General features: G+C 39.0%; 1 protein-coding gene across 4 annotated transcripts in view; it reads right to left on the bottom strand.

The window, feature by feature from the left end:
- The window catches only part of NETO1 (neuropilin and tolloid like 1), a 63,057-nt gene extending 61,140 nt beyond the window's left edge, over positions 1-1,917 (bottom strand). For 2 of the 4 annotated variants that reach the window (XR_004419326.2, XM_033071982.2), the window contains exon 1: positions 667-1,896. Coding sequence is in view for 3 of the 4 variants with exons in the window: in XM_033071982.2 (XP_032927873.1) it covers positions 667-694 (28 nt within the window). In the remaining variant the exon portion in view is untranslated. Of the gene's footprint in view, positions 1-666 lie in introns of all 4 variants that reach the window. The other 2 variants (XM_033071990.2, XM_033071969.2) reach the window with 2 other exon arrangements.
- Between the last annotated feature and the right edge of the window lie 16,708 nt (positions 1,918-18,625).

Below are 18,625 nucleotides of genomic sequence, written 5' to 3'. Positions count from 1 at the left end.
ACCTGGCCATAGCGCTATTGTACAGGTGCGGGAGCACAGAGAAGTGCTGGGAGGAGCAGCGCCCAGCCAAGCCCCTTCAGAATAGTGGACCCTCTGCAAAACGGAGGCGGGAGAGGGGGTCCCACCGAGCACCTTGAGGCCCCTAAGGTCTTGGAATAGTAGGTGACATATTTCCTTGCTAATCCTGGTGGATTTCAGCCGAAGGCGCCGCCCCCGCCCCGCAGCTCCGCGGGATCCGTGCCCGGTGTGGCCGCCCCCGCCCCCGCCGCGGCTCCCGGCGCTGCCCCGCGCCCCCTCACCCTCGGTGCCCAGTTCGAGCCCGGCCGGGGCCCCACGGCAGCTCCGCGGACAGCGGGGGCAGTGCCCTCCGCTCCCTCCCGGCGCGGCAAAAGCCACCAGCGCGTCGCGCCCAGGAGAAAGCCTCCAGCCCCCGGAGCGCGCCCCGCCGCCCGCCCCACGGCGCTGGCACACACCGGCCCCCTCCGGTGCACCGCGGCGTGATGGGGGAGAGGATGCGGCGTGTGCGTGGGGGGAGCTCGCCCCCACGCCGCGGGAGCCTGGGCGTCCCGGTACGCCAGGTGTGGAGGCAGCGGAGGGCAGGAGCCCGTGCGCGGCGGCGGAGCTCGGTCGGGGGTGGGAGGTGGGAAGGGGGAGATAGATACTCACTGTGAAAGAAGCTGCGCCCATGGGTCATGTCTGTTCCTTACACAAGGGGCTTCGGTTTCCACTAATTCCATTTAGATACGGGAGGACTTCCAGTGGCGGGGAGAGGATGGAAGTAGGAAAAGAAAAAGAAGGAGAAAAAAAAAAAAAAAAAGAAAAAGAAAAAAATCCTGAAGCCCACACACAGCAGAGCGGAGCAGCCCTTCCTCTCCCTGGCTCTCCCTCACCGCCTTCAAATGATCACCGCCGGCTCAATCCCATCACAGCCGAGCGATCACCAGCACCGCCACGAGCGGTGCATCGCGGCGGCGGCGGGCAAGGCGGCGGCGGCGGCCCGCGCATCCAGGTGCCGGCGGGCGGCGGCGGCGGAGCGAGCCGAGCCCCTAGTCACCAGTTTCATACAGAACCAAAAGCAGATCGAAGCATTTCCTGCAGGACTCCGAGCCCAGCGACTTCCAGCCCTTCGGCTTCTTTTGATGCATTGAAGAAGGGATTAATGGGTCCGTCATCAGCTCCCTGTGCTTGCTCCTCTGAAGGGGTGGGGGCGGGCGGGAGGGAACCCAAAGAGGAGGGGTGGGGTAGAGAAAGATTTACCAAATAGGGGATTTAGTCATATTTGTGTGCAATGAGAACCTTATTAGAGAAGAAATCCTTTAAAATCGAATAAATCCATTTTTGCAAAACCCTCTCTCTGCGCGTAACATAGTATCAAGTGGTAGCAGCGTCAAGAGGCTGAGAACACATTGCACGGTCTGAAATTCCCTCGGGAATGGATGGAGCAAGAAAGAGATGGATGAGGATAGATAGATCCCCCCTCACTTCTCCAGTCCAGGGCGAGAAGACGAAGAAAACCGTGGAGACAGTTCCATTCATTCATGCAGGAGAAGGGGAAGGGGAAGAGGAGGGGAAGGACGGGAGGGCGGCGGTGGTGGGGAAGGAATGATCTCAAAACTGGGAAAGGAAGGGTAAGAGGAGGGGGTTCGCTTCCCCTCTCTAATCAGTTCATGGATCAGGCAAAATGCTCATGAATTCCTCCTTGACCTGCACCTGCGAAGGGAAATTGAGAAGATTTTCCCCCTTGAGAGCCGACTTCTTGCTCAACACACCCACACCCACGCACGCACAAAGACACGCACACACAGACGCAAAAAAGGGAGCAATAAAAGTTTATTTGCTAATCCTCCGGCCGCAGATACAATGATTACCTCTTCCAATCAGCCCAGAGACGACTGCAAAATCTCTCCCTTTCCTTCCCGCCCTCCCCCCGCTTCTAGGACTTATCTTCCTCCCCAGCTACATCCCACCCCAAACACCCATCTCTTTGGCGAGATTGCGGAGGGCTAGTGGTCAGGGCGGGAAGGGAGAGTGGGGGAATATAGCAGAGAAAACATCCCAATAACAAGAGTATTGAGAGGATTTGAAATGGTTTCAATGAAAAACAAGAGGGGAGGAGGAGGGGATGAACAGAAAGGGCTGTGTCCCCTCCCGGCTTCTAGAGCTGGCCCTGCAGAGCCGCGGCAGCCGGCACCTGACTCCCGCAGCGCCGCGGCCCCGGCACTGCCGGCCCGGGCGAGGGGTGGGAGAAAAAAAAGGACAGGGGGCGAGGCGCACGGCTGGGTTGGCGGGGTGGGACGAGGAAAAGGGAAGATTTGTGCCACGGAAGTGCAGGGGGAGCAGGATGGGATCCCCCCGCTCCTCTGCACCGCTATTGCGGCGGCCGGGCTGGGGAGCAGCGGTCACGGGAAAGCCACTGACTCCCGCGGGGATGGGGTCAGAGGCAGGAGAGCCGGGATACCCGCAGGCCATTCCCCGGGCTCCCCACGCCGCAGCAGCATCTCGGAGGCGGGGTCAGCGCTGCTCCTCCTCGCCCGCACCTGATGCTCACTCCGCTCGCAACAAGAAAAGTGTTTCTGGAAGCGCAGCCGGGGTGGGGAGAGAAGGGGGGAGCGGTGTGGGGGTGTTGGAGAGGTGTAAGTCAATCAAAAATGAAATGCAGCCCGGGATCCCCTTTGCGCGGGTGCGGAGAGGCGCGGGCGGGGGTGAGCGCAGGTCGGACGGCAGCGATGGCTGGGTGCCGGCGGCTCCGCGGCGGGCATGGAGCGGGGCTGCGCACTTGCGGGGCCGGGCTGGCGGCCCTCCGGGGCCGGACGGGTCTGTCCTCCAGCCCGGGGTCTGCCGGAGGGCTGGGGGCAGCCCTAGCCTGGGCGGGAGGCCTATTGTCTTTAGGGCACCTTTTAATGAGGTGGGTGCCCTTGCTGTCTTTGGGACAGCATTGAGCAGCACAGCAGCTATTCTGGAAGGTGAATGATGAGGGAGCCTGGATACTTATTTATGTATTTATTTGTTTGTTTTTTCCAGTAAAAAGCCGTGTTTTAATAAAAATCTTCGGATTTTGTTTTTTTTTTTCAGCCTGAGAATTGTCTGCCCCATACTCTGAAATGAAGACTGTGTCTACTATCAATGCTTATGATTGCAGGCAGTCAGCAATAACGGCTCGCACGTTAGGGTAAGTCTGAGGTGATCTTGGCTAGCAGGATTCACCCATTCAACCAGCCAGCAAGTCATCAGCCCAGCTAGCCTGACTGAGCACTTAAAAATCCTGCTGGGTGACAAGGACACATGGTTTTGCTACAGGGCTATAAGTAAGCTCCTTATAATAAGGAATATAGAAGATATAAGACTTCATGAAAGGATTCACCTGTTTTATGTAATCCGTCTTGCTATTAGCAACATCCAGTTTGCAGCTGTTAATCTTAATAAACTGTACTACTCTGCTTTCTAACCCTCTCAGCACTTTCTCTGACCTTCTTTATTCTCATCCACAATGAGTTACAGAACTTTATTTGCAGAGTAATTGAAAGACACCTGATTTATCCATAGGATAAACTTCTATACAGATGCTCAGTCTACCTTAGTCAAGCAACAGTAGAGTAACAGGAAAAAAAGTAGCATTGAAAACAGGCGTACGAATGTTTATAGACAGTCAGATGTTTCTTCTGCAGGATGATGCAGACATCCATATGGCTAAGTTTCAAGTTATAGTTACTTAAAAAAAAAAAGGTAATAGAACAAGTAGGCACAAAACAGCTGATTTTGCTGTTCTAGGAAATGTGCTGTGTCACATCATATAACAGCGAGCTTCACATTTTTCCTTTTCTGAAATAGGGTGTTTTCAGTTTTAAAATTCCTAGATCTTTTATTGTCACTCAGTTTTAAGGACACCATTGCAATAGTATTGAGAAACAGAAAGTGGTACATACCAAGTGTGTTTATGCCAAAATGTAATCAGTAACCATAATTATGGAGGGAGACATCCACAAAATAAATGAGGCGTGACCACAATGGTCACTGCATGTTCTCATTAGCAATGAGACCTTAAGGAAATATCTCAGGATCTACATTGTTGAATGCATAAAGCTTATGCAAAAGTGTTCAGGGTTTGCAATTTAGAGACTGGTCAAAATTGCTTTCTGCCTCAATAGATACCACTTCTGTAGAGAGGCTGAAATTTTGAGCTTCACACAACTACTGAAATCTTCACCACCATCTTTTCTTTTTGCTTTATGTCTCATTTTGTTGCAAAATCTCTTTATGTGAGTTTTGGTAAATACTCTTTCTAGTAAAGTAATAACACATGTTCTTAGGTGGGCACACCTTCCATTACCCCGGAATTCTATAGCTATTTTTTTATAAACTTAGTGTGTATTTTTGCATCCTTAGTTAGCCATTTGCCAGAACCTTACATTTTCACTAGGCAGTAAGCTAAAAAAGTAAGAAAAGGACTGACATTTAATAAAATATGAAATGTTCTTAAATAAATGGGAAAACCTAATAACCATAAACAATTATGTCAAATGGCATCGCAGTAGTATTAGGAAGTATTTGGATTTACTTGGTAAGAGTTTTATTGATTTTTAAAGGAGTTTAAGGAGGTTTTAGGTCTCGCATTTTTCTTAGAGTAAGGACATTGGCTTATTTTATTACAGAATTTTATTATGAAATGACAACTACACTTTTAGATTAGAAATGCACTGCTCTATATTGGTTGTCAGCTGAAACTTGTTTTTAAAAATAAACAAGAAAACTCAACGTAATTATGTTCCTTCCTTCAGTACATACAATGCTATTGTTCGTAGTTTTAAATCATCCATTACATGGCAATCTCTTCAGATAGTGTGTTTTGTTGGCCTCTCTCACATTCACAGATGAATTTTTCTATTGATTTTTAAAGCAATTTATTTGAACCCAGAATATTTTATACAGCAAGACATGAAGCACTTCCTTCCTGTGGTCTAACATCTTTAGGCCAACCTAAGACTGATCAGCCTGAGGATGGTTGGTATGGCAGAAAGGAGATCACTCATTTATAGATCTGTTTAAGCAATGTGAAAAATTTTCAAATTGAGATTACAAGATGACAAAAGACAAATATGAATGAAAATATCTGACAGTTTTCTCCGCAAGAGTAGTGTCAAATCTCCTATTGAGATCTATGTGAAGCACTGAACAGTTTTCTTCAACAGACAGAAAAAAGCTTTTACCTCTGAATTGTGTTATGCTAGTGTTTCAATGCCAAGAAAATAAAATAAAATTTCTCCTTTGCTTTCCACTCCCTTCTGTGATTAGCCTATATGTTTGTATGGCAAAAGCAGAAATACTGGGCAACTGGCTGTAAGTGGCCCTGTCTAGGCAAGGAGTTGGACAAGACAATCTCCAGAAGTCGCTTCCCAGCTCAACACTGTGATGCTTTGAGTCTGTAACCAGTCCTTTACAATAGAGCATAAAGTGGGAGAACAGTTTTGGTGAAAAAAAAAACTCCTCGATATTCAGGACTGACTTGGCTTGCTTTCAGTTGTAGTGTGTGAGAAAATGAGACAATATATCTCGATTATTTTGTCCTTGAACCAGAAGAGATTATTCAGTCTCAGTTAAAATGGTAAATTATTCTCAGTTTAAAATTCCCCAGCGTGGAGGAACCTTAGGTAAATTACCTCCATATCTTTCTCAATTAAATTCTTTCTTGTGAAAACAAGACCTCTCCAGCATCTGTCCATCCTCTCTTGGCTACTTTGAATGGTCTGGTCTTATCCTAACTCTGCCATTGACATAGTTATAGCTATACCCCATGAAAACTAAGTGAATTAATTCCTCTTTGTGTGGATAAAAGACTGAAAGGATTCAAAATAGCCGCGAGCTTCTCCCACATTTTCAACAGAACATTCCTTGAACTGAAAGGAACAGCACAGTTATGAAACGGAGAAGGCACTGGCTTCCTTATTTAATGAATGCAATCTATGATTCTGAGGGTGAGAAGGAATACGCGAGTGGTATTTCTCTTCTCTATGCCTTCTTTAAAAATGTTTTGGATTCTGTGCTGTCATACATAATCACAGATGCACTTTTTTTGCCACAATCTTTGTGATTTTTTTTTTTTGTTAGAATGTAGCCAATCCAAACTACAGTCTCAGTATAACAGTTATACACAGTGTGACATTTAAAAACACTGAAATAAATCACCAAGCTGATCAGCACATCTACATTCATGGTTTAGTTCAGATTAGGAGTGTGGTTCTAAAATGAATCTCCCAATTACCCTCACTTACTGCATTTTGGATTGCAAATTGGAGCAGACTTTGAGTGTGTGAGCTGTTTTCCTTATAGATGAAACTAAGCTGAAAGATGTGTTGCTACAGCAGAGTCTGTTTTCCTAACTTCTAAAAGGCATGCAGCCCCACAGGAACAGAGTAAAACTAGTGCTAAATAAATATCCCTGAAAACAGGTACAGAGGAGATATGGAGAACTCAGTACCAACAATTTCACCTTTACATAGGCTCCTTTCATCCTGAATTGCATATTAATATGGACTTATTCAATATTTCTTTCAATAGTGCTGGAAGTTGAAACATGAACATCTGAAATACATACTATTATTCCAATCTTTTGTGATGAAACACTTACAGAGAAATATAACATATACCTTCCTGTGTGACATCAGGATAACGGAACCTTTAGTCCATTAAAATAACATCTTTTGGCTTATCCATTTCCTGGTCATTCATAGACTGTCTCTTGTAAGTGCAGAAGGACTTTGGGTCTGCACTCTTCCAACAAATGTTTTCCAAATATGACACATTTAAAGATCTCTTCTTACACAGTTTTCTTGAAAATTGAAGTGTGTTTCCCTTCTGCAAACCAGTCTGGGGAATAATCCTTAAATATGAGAAGAAAGCAGTTTACACAAGGAATGAAGAAAAATCTGTTACTTTTTACCTGCAGTTTTTCATAATTAGTCTTGTATTTAATAAGTGCAACTTGGATCTACATGATACCACGCAATTTCAATGGATAAAAGACTTCTACAGGAGACTTTTGTTTTTTCTTCTCTTTGTTTCTTTTATCCTGTTTGGATCGTCTCACTCTGAAATGGGATGAATTTAAAAAGTAATTTTTTGAGGTGATACAGGGATTGCCTACTGTGATCAACTTTCTTCCTTTATTTAAAACAATGATTTCCAAAATGGGGGGAGATTGTGGACTAGTGGAGTGTACAATACACCCTGTTGGGGTGCAGAAAGAAAATATTTTTTACACCATTAATAACCAAAACAAAACTATTTTTAAGCAAAACTATTTTTAAGAATCCTTATCTCATCCTTCTTAATTTCCATTTTTGTATATGCTTTATAAACACAATGCATTAGTACAGTAGTCCATGTATATATTTCATGAATAAATAAATATGCATATATTGGGCTACATGGTTGAAAATTTCTTACCAATAGGGGTTTGTTACCAAAAAATTTTGAAGAACATTAAAGTTCTGCCAGCTATCCTCCCTGATGCAAATGGCATTTGCAAAAGTGCTAGCTCAGATTTCACATTTAAAACAGAGATAAATTTGTCACCTAAATTAAGGCTTTCAAGAACCTTAAATTCTACATTTCAAGAATAAGGACAATTCAGAAAGGGGGGTGGGGGGTGTTTGGTTTTGTTTGGTTAGTTTTGGTATTTTGGCATTCACATGTTGATGATTTGGTTTACACAGACATGTTGCTATCTGGAAGAGCTCACGAAATTCGATACCTATTATTGGCAAAATCTGGAAGAAAGCTGAACATGAATATTCAAAAATTTGAAAAAATCTTCTCCTTTCCAAGTCATCTATTAAGAATTTTGTGATTACTACTCTCTGGCTAAAATAACTAACATCAAATAAAACCCAGAAAACAAAAATACAGGGGAAAAAAAACCCAAGAAAAAATTATAAATAATCAGTTTTCAAATAAACAACTGTAAGAACACATGAAACTCATGGTAGATCTTCCCACGATTATATTCTGAATCACCAATCACAGGTTAAGAATTTGAAGACAACAGTGGAAGATAAACCATGGGAATCTGCATAATTTAAAATGAAAACCGAAATGGCAGAAGCTAAAATTAGTTTTAAAATAGATAACTGGTTCCTTACAAAACAAACATGATTACAACATAATAAGAAATTATCAGGAAATTGCTAGTTTATTATTAGTTAATTCATCTGCTCTTACCTCTGAGGCATTCCGTTGCAGCTTTTACTGCACTTTTCTTCCTATAACTATGTTTAGGGTAACTAAACCCAAATACTCAATGGGGATCCCATCTGAAAACCATATTTATAAATAATGTGACATATATGGGGACTGTATGAACCTGTTCTTCATTGTAAGAATGAAGAAGAGGGCTTAAAGGAAAGTATAATTCAGTCATATAGATACTTGGATGCTTTCCTGAAATATTCTCTTTAATACTGACAAAAGAAATTACTTCCTTAATAAGACAAAGCAGCACCTTTTCTCCTACGTAGTAGTGTGGAATCTTTGAAGGGTTAATTGGAAAGTTCAACTAATTCTTATTTCATTAGTGTTCCAGTGGAATAAGGTAATTAAATGCATTTTTCCAGGGAATTGTTAATAGGGCACAATTTACCATTTAAGACAAATACTCTTTTTTACACTAGGGAGGCAGGGTGAGTCATATTTATTATTTAAGTGGAATATTTATAATCTTGTGCCATAGAAAGAAGTGCTTGAATCTTACTGTCTTGCCAAACATTTCGTCTTTGTGAGAGAGTAACAGAGGTGGTGGCAAATCATGTATTTTGGAGTTAAATTAGTTACTGCAAGATATTATGAAGTTACTAATTACTGTAGACCTTGTTCAAAAAAAGCATTTATTTATAACCTCTTATGGAAAAGCAATTTGAAGGCTGCATGTAATTTTCTAAGTCAGCACCTTTGCTACATCTAGCACATGAGTAGTGTATGCAGCCAAGCTACAAGTAAATAAATGATGGACTGCCAACTAGACTGATATGAAGGCAGAAGGGGAAGAGTTCTTTGGGAGCACTGAATTAGAAGGAAAAGCCTGGCTTGATGGGCAGTTGTAAATAAACAAAATTCCACTGAAGATGCTGTATACACATTCATGGTCCAAGTGAAGTCTTACTTTAAAAGATTAGCTTCTAGACTAACACAGTTTAGCCTTTCATTGTGTTGTCCTTTTCTTAATCCTGAGATGGGGATAAAAGGGAAGGTTGGCAGAAGATGGAAAGAGTACATATATAAGTAGGCATAGTCCTAATAGAGATATTTGGATATTAATGGGTAATACTGAAGATTCTTCTCAGTTAAAATTGATTCATTACAAATACTAACAGACCTAGGAATCTATACATGGGGTTTTGCTTTCAGGAGACTGGCATCAAAATATTCTAAATAAGGTAAAATGATTGCCTTATGCTTTGGGACAATATGTTAGTATGCATTAAAGTTGCAATTTTTTCAAGAAGTTAACTAAAACCACAGAATCCTTCTTTGACTATTATTTACATGAATAAGTTGTTACAGGTGAAAACTTTTCTGTTTCTAGTTTAAAATGCATGTCCTGTCATTTAAGACCTGTAACACTTCTCCATAATTAAGAAAAATATATTGAACCCAGCATTTTTAACACACATTTCCTGTAAAAGGTAAACTATTTCTTTCCAAGGCCTGATCTCATGTAAAAATGGTCATGTCTTTTTAAAGTCATAGCTAGGACAAAATTTAGTATCATTAAGTCAATAATGTTAAAATTACTTTCAGTTTCCGTCTTCTGAATGGGCTTTCATTCAGTGTGCATATGCAAATTTTGACAGAGGTTTTCATCATTTAATGAGCAGTATGCTCTTGCACATGACAGTTTTTTAAATTACAATTCATCTTTCTCAGTTCATTCTGCATCAGTCTACTAAACTGAATAGCCTCAAGTTTAGTTATTCTATTTTAAAACTGTCAAACATTATTAGCAGAGCAGAGAAGCAATTCAAAAAGTAATTAATTCCAGGGCTTAGAGTAAACTGCTATTTTAATTAAAAGAACACTAAATACTAATGTCCTGATTCTTTGTACTTAGAACATGAAATAAAAAAGTCGAAATCACTTACATTTAATACATTTTAAATACAAGTTGAAATATATTAAAGGCATCTCTCCTCCTCCTACCCTTTATAAATTGACTCAAAAACGGAAAAGACTATATGCCATATTTATTGGTTATGTTTTGCCATTTTTCTTATTGATTGTCTTCCAGTCTGTGCTGGGTATGAATATCAACTGTTACACCATAATTGCACTGTGTAGGATGCCAGACCTCAGCTGTGCAGTTGTGACTATTGCCACCTCTAAGTCCACAGAAGACGTGAGGTCCAAAATACAGAAAATGTGAGGTTCCCTTTTGAAGCTGTGAAGTGCTTTCTGTGCTTTGCAAATGTATAACTTCCATCTTGTGCAGACTTTAAATTATATGCAAGGAAGACACTTTACATGTGAAGAAGCACTGTTCAGAGAACTGGAACAAGTAGAACAAGTTGAACAGAGAAGTGGTGAGGTCTCCTTCTCTGGTGATATCCAAATCCCTGCTTTAGCAGTGGGGTTAGATGACCTTCAGAGGTCCCTTCCTACCCTCATCATTCTGTGATTCTGTGAAAAGAATTTTAGGCAGTTTTGGTTTTAACCACAACTTTACAGTCTCATCTTTGGTGGACCTCTCTCCTCACGGAGCAGTCGGCAGGTACGTCTGCAGTGTGTCATGGAGCACAACATGGCTAGTCCTAAACTAGCACTGATTCCCACACTACCAAATAGAAATCTGCAGCAAGGTCATCACCATGGCCTGAAACTTGAGCTACAAGGCACCCTGAGACCAGGGTTGCTTCTCTGGGACGGGAGGCAGTGTGTACCTCATGATGGTATCAGCACTGCCTGGCGCTAGCTCAGGTGTCTATGTACAGAGCTTCTTTGCAAACCCAATTCTGCATTACTACTTATATCTGTGATGCTTATCTCATCTTATGGGTAAATTGCAGGAATTCAATATGTGTCACCACAACATTTCCCATGTGGAGAAAATTTCGGCTTGTGCAGGATGATTGGCAAGGACGCAGATGATGTTTGTCCTCCCCTCTCCAAAATACTTGACTTCCTCTGTAATTTCTAATTCATTTGCTACTTTATGGCCAGGACCCAGGGAAACTAAAAGATCAATTCAAATTTTGGGAAGGAAGACACAGACAATAAGCTTAATCATCTAGTTAAAAAAAAAAAAAACAAAAACAACAACAAAGCAAATTTAAAAAAAGCCCCAAAACCCCAAACTAAAAACCAAAACCAAAAAACAACAACAAAAAAATAAAATCTAAAATGACAGAAAAATACATCCCTTTCTTCCCAGCTACAAGATTCAGCACTCTGACCTTACCTTCTCTAAAATGTTTTTAAAGATCTGGACGGGAAACCTACATCTGAAATCTATGAAATTATGAATCAAGGGGTTTGGTTTTTCATTTTCTGATTTAGACTACAGACTTAAATTCGAAATGCTGCATCCTAAATAATTATCAAGAGGTTGACCATAGAGTTATGTTTTATATATTTAAATTTCCTGGAAAATCCAGCGCTGGACATAAGGAACTTTTGAAGTTCTGGGCACTTGAGCAAATGTTCCTTTCCTAAAGACAAAATTTAATGTCAATATCTTTTTTTGTCTGTGTGTGTGGCAGAAAATTTTGTCTGCATTATAATGGAGGGACTAATTTTTTTCATCCACTATGGTCATGTGGCATGGTAATATTAGTTCAGTATTACCAATATGAGAAAATATCCTGGAAGGAGTATCAAGTATTAAGGCTTATCTCATGTTTTGGCATTTTTTGATTTTAGAGTACATTCTCAGTCTCTTATACTCTATAAGCTTCATCCACTTATGCAAGTTTTTTTCTGCCAAGTATCTGATTTTGTCATTATACTTCGTAAAAATATCAAGAATGGTTGAATAATTTCTCAGTCTAATAAAAAGAAATAAAATTCTAATAATAATCCTTTACCTGAAAACTTTTTAGAGACCTTACTTTAAATAGGATATTAATTTAATTTAAATTTCTGATTCTTCATGCACATTACAGTGATAAAACTGCATACAAATTTGACCAAATTGGAAACACGTAAGGGCTATCTTCTAGCCAGTGCAAAGGAGGGAGGAAAAAAGCTAGATACAAAAGGACTAACACATAACTGAAAGTAGGCTTCTTCTAGATGGTGCTATTGCTTTGCTCTTGTGTGAAAAAAAATCTTTTTAGAAAAAAATAGATTGTGATATATTAATTAAGCTCTATATTGTTGTCATACGAGTGACATTATCAGGATATAAAATAATCACATACATAGCATCCTAATTTCTGAGTGTATATTATATTTATGTTCTCAAATGCATTGCAAGGTAATTTTCAATTTCATATATACTGTCATACCTAAATTAGATCACATAAATTAACACTATCTGATTTTGTCTTTAAGATTTATACCAAAATGAGGCTTTGAGCACAGAAAACTGCCATTTTTCCACTGGCAGTATTAAAAGGCTTGAAGGACTCATAAAAGCCTCTGGGATTTGCATGTACATACTACTAATCAGTTGACCTGCCCAGCAGTTTCAATTGAGAGAGGTCAAATAGGAAAAGATCTATATTACAGAAATGTTCATTATAGAGGTATATGCATTTATTAGTATTTGTAGCATACTGCTCAATTCCTAAATATCGGAATGTGTTTCCCTTCTGTACAGGTGCCTAATTTCTCTATATGGATTTAAGAATAAAGACTTCAATGCAAATAAATTGAGGGATTCAGTAGTATAAGTGTTCAGAAAAGCTGTTGTTCAAAATCACTTACCTGGCAAAAGTCCCAGGAAGACAGCACTGGTGTCATCTATTCAAAACATTATATGGCTCCTTTACTGCAGCTCAAAGCTTTTTATTGTATTTATTTTCAAATCTTCATGGAATCATATGGAAATAAAAATGAAAGGGCCTTTAAGAGGTCACTAAGTTCTCTGGCGCAAGGCTAGATGAGCTATATACTTGTCATTCCTGATACATGATTATGTAGCCAGTCCTTAAATTCTCTATTGAAGGAGGTAACAAAGTCTCAATGGGCAGCTTCTTTCCATGCTTCAGTAACCCTATTACCGCTAATATTTGACCTGGATCTTTCTGGATGCAAATGCACCATATACTGACAAAATTACACAGGTCAGCTGAGCACATTTAAACAAGAGACTCTGGGCTTACATTACTCAGGGTGTGGTGATGCTGATCAGTTGAAGCTTGCTTCTCCATTAAGGAAACTAGATTTTGCATATTAACATTATGATCAGTTTAGTATTTGACTCTGAGATCACAAAAGAAAAGTACAAAACCAGAGATATCCCGAAATATAAACTGCAGGGTTAACACTAGAGTTCTTCCCTCTGAATTACCTGCTGAGGAACAGTTTGACAAACTACTGCCTCTGAAGGATTCTATGTGGGATACTTTGAGTGATTTCTCAGTTGCCTATGAAAACCATTTTAGTTTTAGCTAAGTTACACCTCTTATACTCTTTGTGGATGGGGTATTACAGGTGATACCGTTTCTGAGATCATTTAAAAGTTAATTCAAGAATACTCTGAGTTATAGAGTGATGATCTTTGTTTGTTGTTTTTTTTTTTTTTCACATTATATCTGTATACTGCCCTTGAATGCTCTTTGAAATGCACTTCAAAAAGTGAACCTAAATTCATCACTAAGTTGTCTTTATCCTTGAAAAATAAATTATTTCAATTTTAAACGTTGTACTGAAGAGGTTTAATTTCTACAGTAGGTCTGAATGAAATCATAACATCACTCATTTCATTTAATGAAATGCTGCATTTCCCAAAATAAGCCACCACAAGTCATATTCACATTCTGAGTAACAAGATGAAAATTTTAATAGGATTAATATTGGATTTCATACTACATTCTAAATCAGAAATACATGATGTAGATGAAAAGGGAATATGTTCATTCAGTTTTCAAAGCTTCATAGTTTAATGAAAACCTGACTAATCAGATATACAAGGCAGATGCAGACAATAAATAGAATATGTGAGAACACTAAAGTTTTATCAGAAAAAGAAGATGAATTCTATTTATTGGTTTTGTTTACAAAAGAAGTGAGGATTTTCTCTTTCTGGAAATAGTGTTTATGGGTGACTTCAAAGTACCTGCTTAAACTCGAGTTGATGTTAGGAGGGCAATTGTGATTGTAGCAATTCCAACTTGTGAAATAAAGTTGGATAATGATCTGGATAACTGTAGATCGGCACCATTATCCACAGTGGACAAAGTGATAGAAACAGGAGGATAAATTCTGGTGCTACAAAGAGTTAAGACAGCTTTTGTAGAGAAAAGCCATGTTCAACACATCCACAAGAGTCGTCCAAGGCAGCAATAAACTTGGGAGAAAATAAAAGGCAATTTGGTTAATAAAGAATTATTGGGTTTTCAGTACATTCTGAACAAAAGTTCCTAAATAAATTAAGATTTCAGAAATACAAGGGAAGATTCTGGTCATTGTAAGAAGAAAAACATGGGAATTAATGGTCAGTTTTCACAACTACTGAGACTTTTCAGAGAGACCTTTTTGGTTTTTCTGTTGTCAAATATGTTTACAAATAAGTCTGAAAATTATAGAAGCAATGATGTGATATAGCTCTTTAAGAATATAAAATCAGGCAGAAGGGGCAAAGCTGAATGTCAAGTATAGTGAAAGGATTTTATAATATTTGAATGAAGCATCAAAAAATGGAAGATAAAGTGGCAGATTAATGCAAATTAAATAATATCAGCTAACTAATTTTTTAAAAGTCACACAGTGACATACTCACAATAAAAGATTCTGCTTCATTATGAAGTGAAAGAGCTCCTGGTATTTCTGCAGGTAGCGCTTTGAAAATATCATATAGAAATTTCAGCAGTCAAAAAGGGAAAATTAATGTTAGCCATTCAGGAATATAAAAAATGTACAACTAAGAACTTGGTTAGAGGGCATATTCTTGCATGTTGCCTGCAGTCATGTTCATCTCATTAAAAAAAAAAAAAAACAACATAAAAATTTTTAAAATATGGATCAAAATACAGGAAGTGAGTTGAGAGAACTGGAGTACCATCTATAGGTTTGGAGAGAGGCTACTGACAGAAGGTGAAAGGCCCACAGAACTATCAGTGAAATTAAGTGGGTTAATTGGGAAACCTAGAGTATGAGTCATGTATTTTTTTTAAGAATGTGCTCTTGATGATTGTGAGGGACAAGACATTGAGCAAGATCTTTGATGCAATGCACAATAGTTTAAAATTTTCTTATTAGCATATTTTTAATGTTCTGTTAAAAAAAAGAAAAAAAAAGGCACACCAAAATATTACTTGCATGCAATCTCGCAAAAAGCCTATAAAGAAGGAAATTTTTACCTGGAACTGGTCATATCAAGTACTGGTATGTACTGGACTTCAGTTGGGTGACCCTGGCTCTTTCAAAGCCCTCTTCCTCTGTCTGTTAGTTAAACTAACTCCTGTGAAGGACCTGAAAGATTCTTTTTTTCCCCTGTGTTCCCTCAAGCAGGTCAAAAGAGCTTGAAGATACTCAGATTCTTAAGCTCCAAGAGAATTTTGACAAGCAATCCCCTACCTTGGTGACCACAGAGCTCTTGCAGTACTCAAGGCTCCCTGAAACACTTGGGAGTCTCAAGGGCTCTTAGCCTTCTTAAGTGCCAAGGGTTTCTTGTCTTCTTTGAATGAGCTTGAGTCTGGAGTTTTCAGGTTTTTCCCACTCCAGGGTTAGCAGGAAGGTTTTTTCTTGGCCAAACATCTTTCCTGGGATTTCTGGAGTCTCTGTTTTGACACTCAGTATGTACAAAGTCTGGAAATCCTGGCTTCCAAACTGTCAGTACACCAAGCAACATCCCACAGCCTATGATTATTCTACAATTTGAGTAAAAGGCTGTAGTGGGATGCATAGCTTCAGTCCTTGAAAAATATGCACTGTTATTTGAGCTGATTAATTTACATTCCCAGAGGCAAAATCTTCAATTAAAGTTTAAATTTAATCGATATAGAGATTGAACTGTTAATCCAACAACTCAGGTATGCTATATACTGCTGTAAAGAGGAAAAAAACTTAGCCAATCAAACACAACCCATAAAACCAACAGATTAACACTCATTTAACAGAACTTTACAGAAAACTTAGAAGCTTGGATATAATAAAAAATGTGCCTTGAGTAAAATATTTTCTGTGGTTTTTGTCTTTTTTTTTTTTTTTCATAATGCCACATTAAATAGCAATATTTAAAAGAGAATGAATGAAATTCACTTGCTTGGTATGAATCAATGTGTGAAAGGAAAGAAATGCAAATCATTCATAAATTTTGCTGTTCCTTAGTCCTGTACTCTGCATTTACATGTAGTATTTTGAGTGCATTGAATGAATACTATTTCCAAAGTCTTGCTATAACTATATTATACAATCCAATGCTTTTAGCTACACATAAGAAAAAAAACCCAAACCCTGTTTAAATTCTTCATTTCAAAGTCAGCCTTTGATCCTTAAGCACAACCAGAACTACCTTTATTTTTTTTTATTTAAGATGGACTCATAATTTGTGTTCCTATTTTCCTGTGTGTTTAATTACAGACTAATTGGATTCATCTTTTAAGCAACTATAGGCTTGGAAACTGCAGTTAAGATGGGAGCAAGTGTTTTAATTTTTTATGACTGACTAAATGGAGATCATAGTGGAAATGAAAATAAAAACATGATGACATCAGCTCATAAGTTTATCCTATTATGTGCCCTATAGATGTCATAGATGAAAATAAATGTTTGCTCCATGATGAACCCAACATTTTAAAAAACTGCATTAATAAGGTTTGGCCATATTCCAGAGTAAGCAGAAATCTTTCTGGAGCATCTGTCACAACTTTGCTTTCATTCTACTACAGCATAAAAAGAAACTCCTTCTCTTTTGAAAATCTATCACACCCATCCCATAAGCCCTTCTCAAAGCACAGTATGGATGTGAACAATCTGATTTGAATGGCTAGGCTTGGAGAATTGTATTACTTTCACAGGTAAAATAAACCTATTTAAAAAAGAATTTATGCCTCTGCATTACAATTATGTGTTACCAATTACAAGAGTATAGTGAGATTTTTTAAAATTTATTAAATTGTGATTTTTTTTTACTTGAGCAATAGTAGTGGCTAGATAAAGGGGTGGTTCAAAAATGTATAAAGCATCCAAACAGGATACTTTATAGAAAATCATTTTGATTGGATTACACTCACTGAAATTCCAAACAGCTATTAATGAACAGCCATCTCACTGCATTAGAAACTATAAAGAATTTATCTTCTGAATTCATGTAGCGTTATGCTATTTCGAAGACATCATAAGATGAAAGTTTGAATGAGGATGGACAATCACTTACCACATATGCACATTAAACATATAGAAGTACAAGATGGCTTTAACCTTTAAAGTTCCAGAATCCTGAAATGCTTTACAAAGATAAAAAATACATGTCTATACATGTGAGGATAAACAGACTTAAGTAGCAGACTACACACTTACCAAAATACAGCCAAGATCAATTGACCCCACGAAGAAAATAATACATAAAACAAAGATTTGATGATGCCCAAAGCACTTTGCAAAAATAAGTTCTTTTCCTCATGGGTTCCCTTAGAAATGGTGCAGGGTGGGGAAAACGGAGAGGGACAGTCTGCCATAAGAAGTGTAGATGATTGCCTTATGCAAGCTGCAATAACCTGTTCTTCTGACCCTGAAGTACTGAAAGGTGACTAATTAGTCTTCTCTGCTTTGACACCTACAACTGACTGTCCTTGGGGCAAGCAATGTGTGACAATTTATCTCTGCAATCCTTACTAGCTTGAAAAAAATGAGATGATCAGATATATTTAGGGTTTTGACTAGCGTTCATGTGGTCGCAAGAGTGTCTTACATTGTCAGATAAATTAGCATAACATCAGTGTTTCAAAATCAGCAGGGTATTTCATAATGTAAAAATACTCTATGCAGAAAATGTCTTTCTCTCTGCTAAATACCCTTGAGCAGATATTCTATTTTCAGAGGATAGTCATAGCAAAAAGAGAATATAGCTCCTTCAGAAGGTAATGAAAAGTCAAACAAGATTTCATTTAGCATTTACACCTGCATACAATCATTTTGGAGTTTTTTACATGGTGTCAAATGCTGGTGGTGTTGAGAATAAGACAATTCTGAATATATAAAAAATATCATGCAGGAAAACATATATTCCTAATGGTATAGTCACAAGTCTGGGGATATGAAAGCTTTGATAGTGATTTATTTTTGAGAGATTCACTATACAAGCTGTTCAAGTAGCAGTTCATAGGTAAATGGAACTTAGAATGTTGATAAAGGCAGCCTAGTAATGGTGGTATAAATAAAAAGTGATATTAATAGCAGGTCCTTGGCCCTTGTTGCAAGTTAAAAATAATTGACTTGTTGAGTTTTCGGTGTCTTATGAACTACCAAGTGACTG

The sequence above is a fragment of the Catharus ustulatus genome, chromosome 1, assembly GCF_009819885.2.
Source record: "Catharus ustulatus isolate bCatUst1 chromosome 1, bCatUst1.pri.v2, whole genome shotgun sequence".
NCBI lineage: Eukaryota > Metazoa > Chordata > Aves > Passeriformes > Turdidae > Catharus > Catharus ustulatus.
The sequence above is the reverse complement of the archived record's forward strand: the minus strand, read 5'-3'. Positions and strand labels throughout refer to the sequence as shown.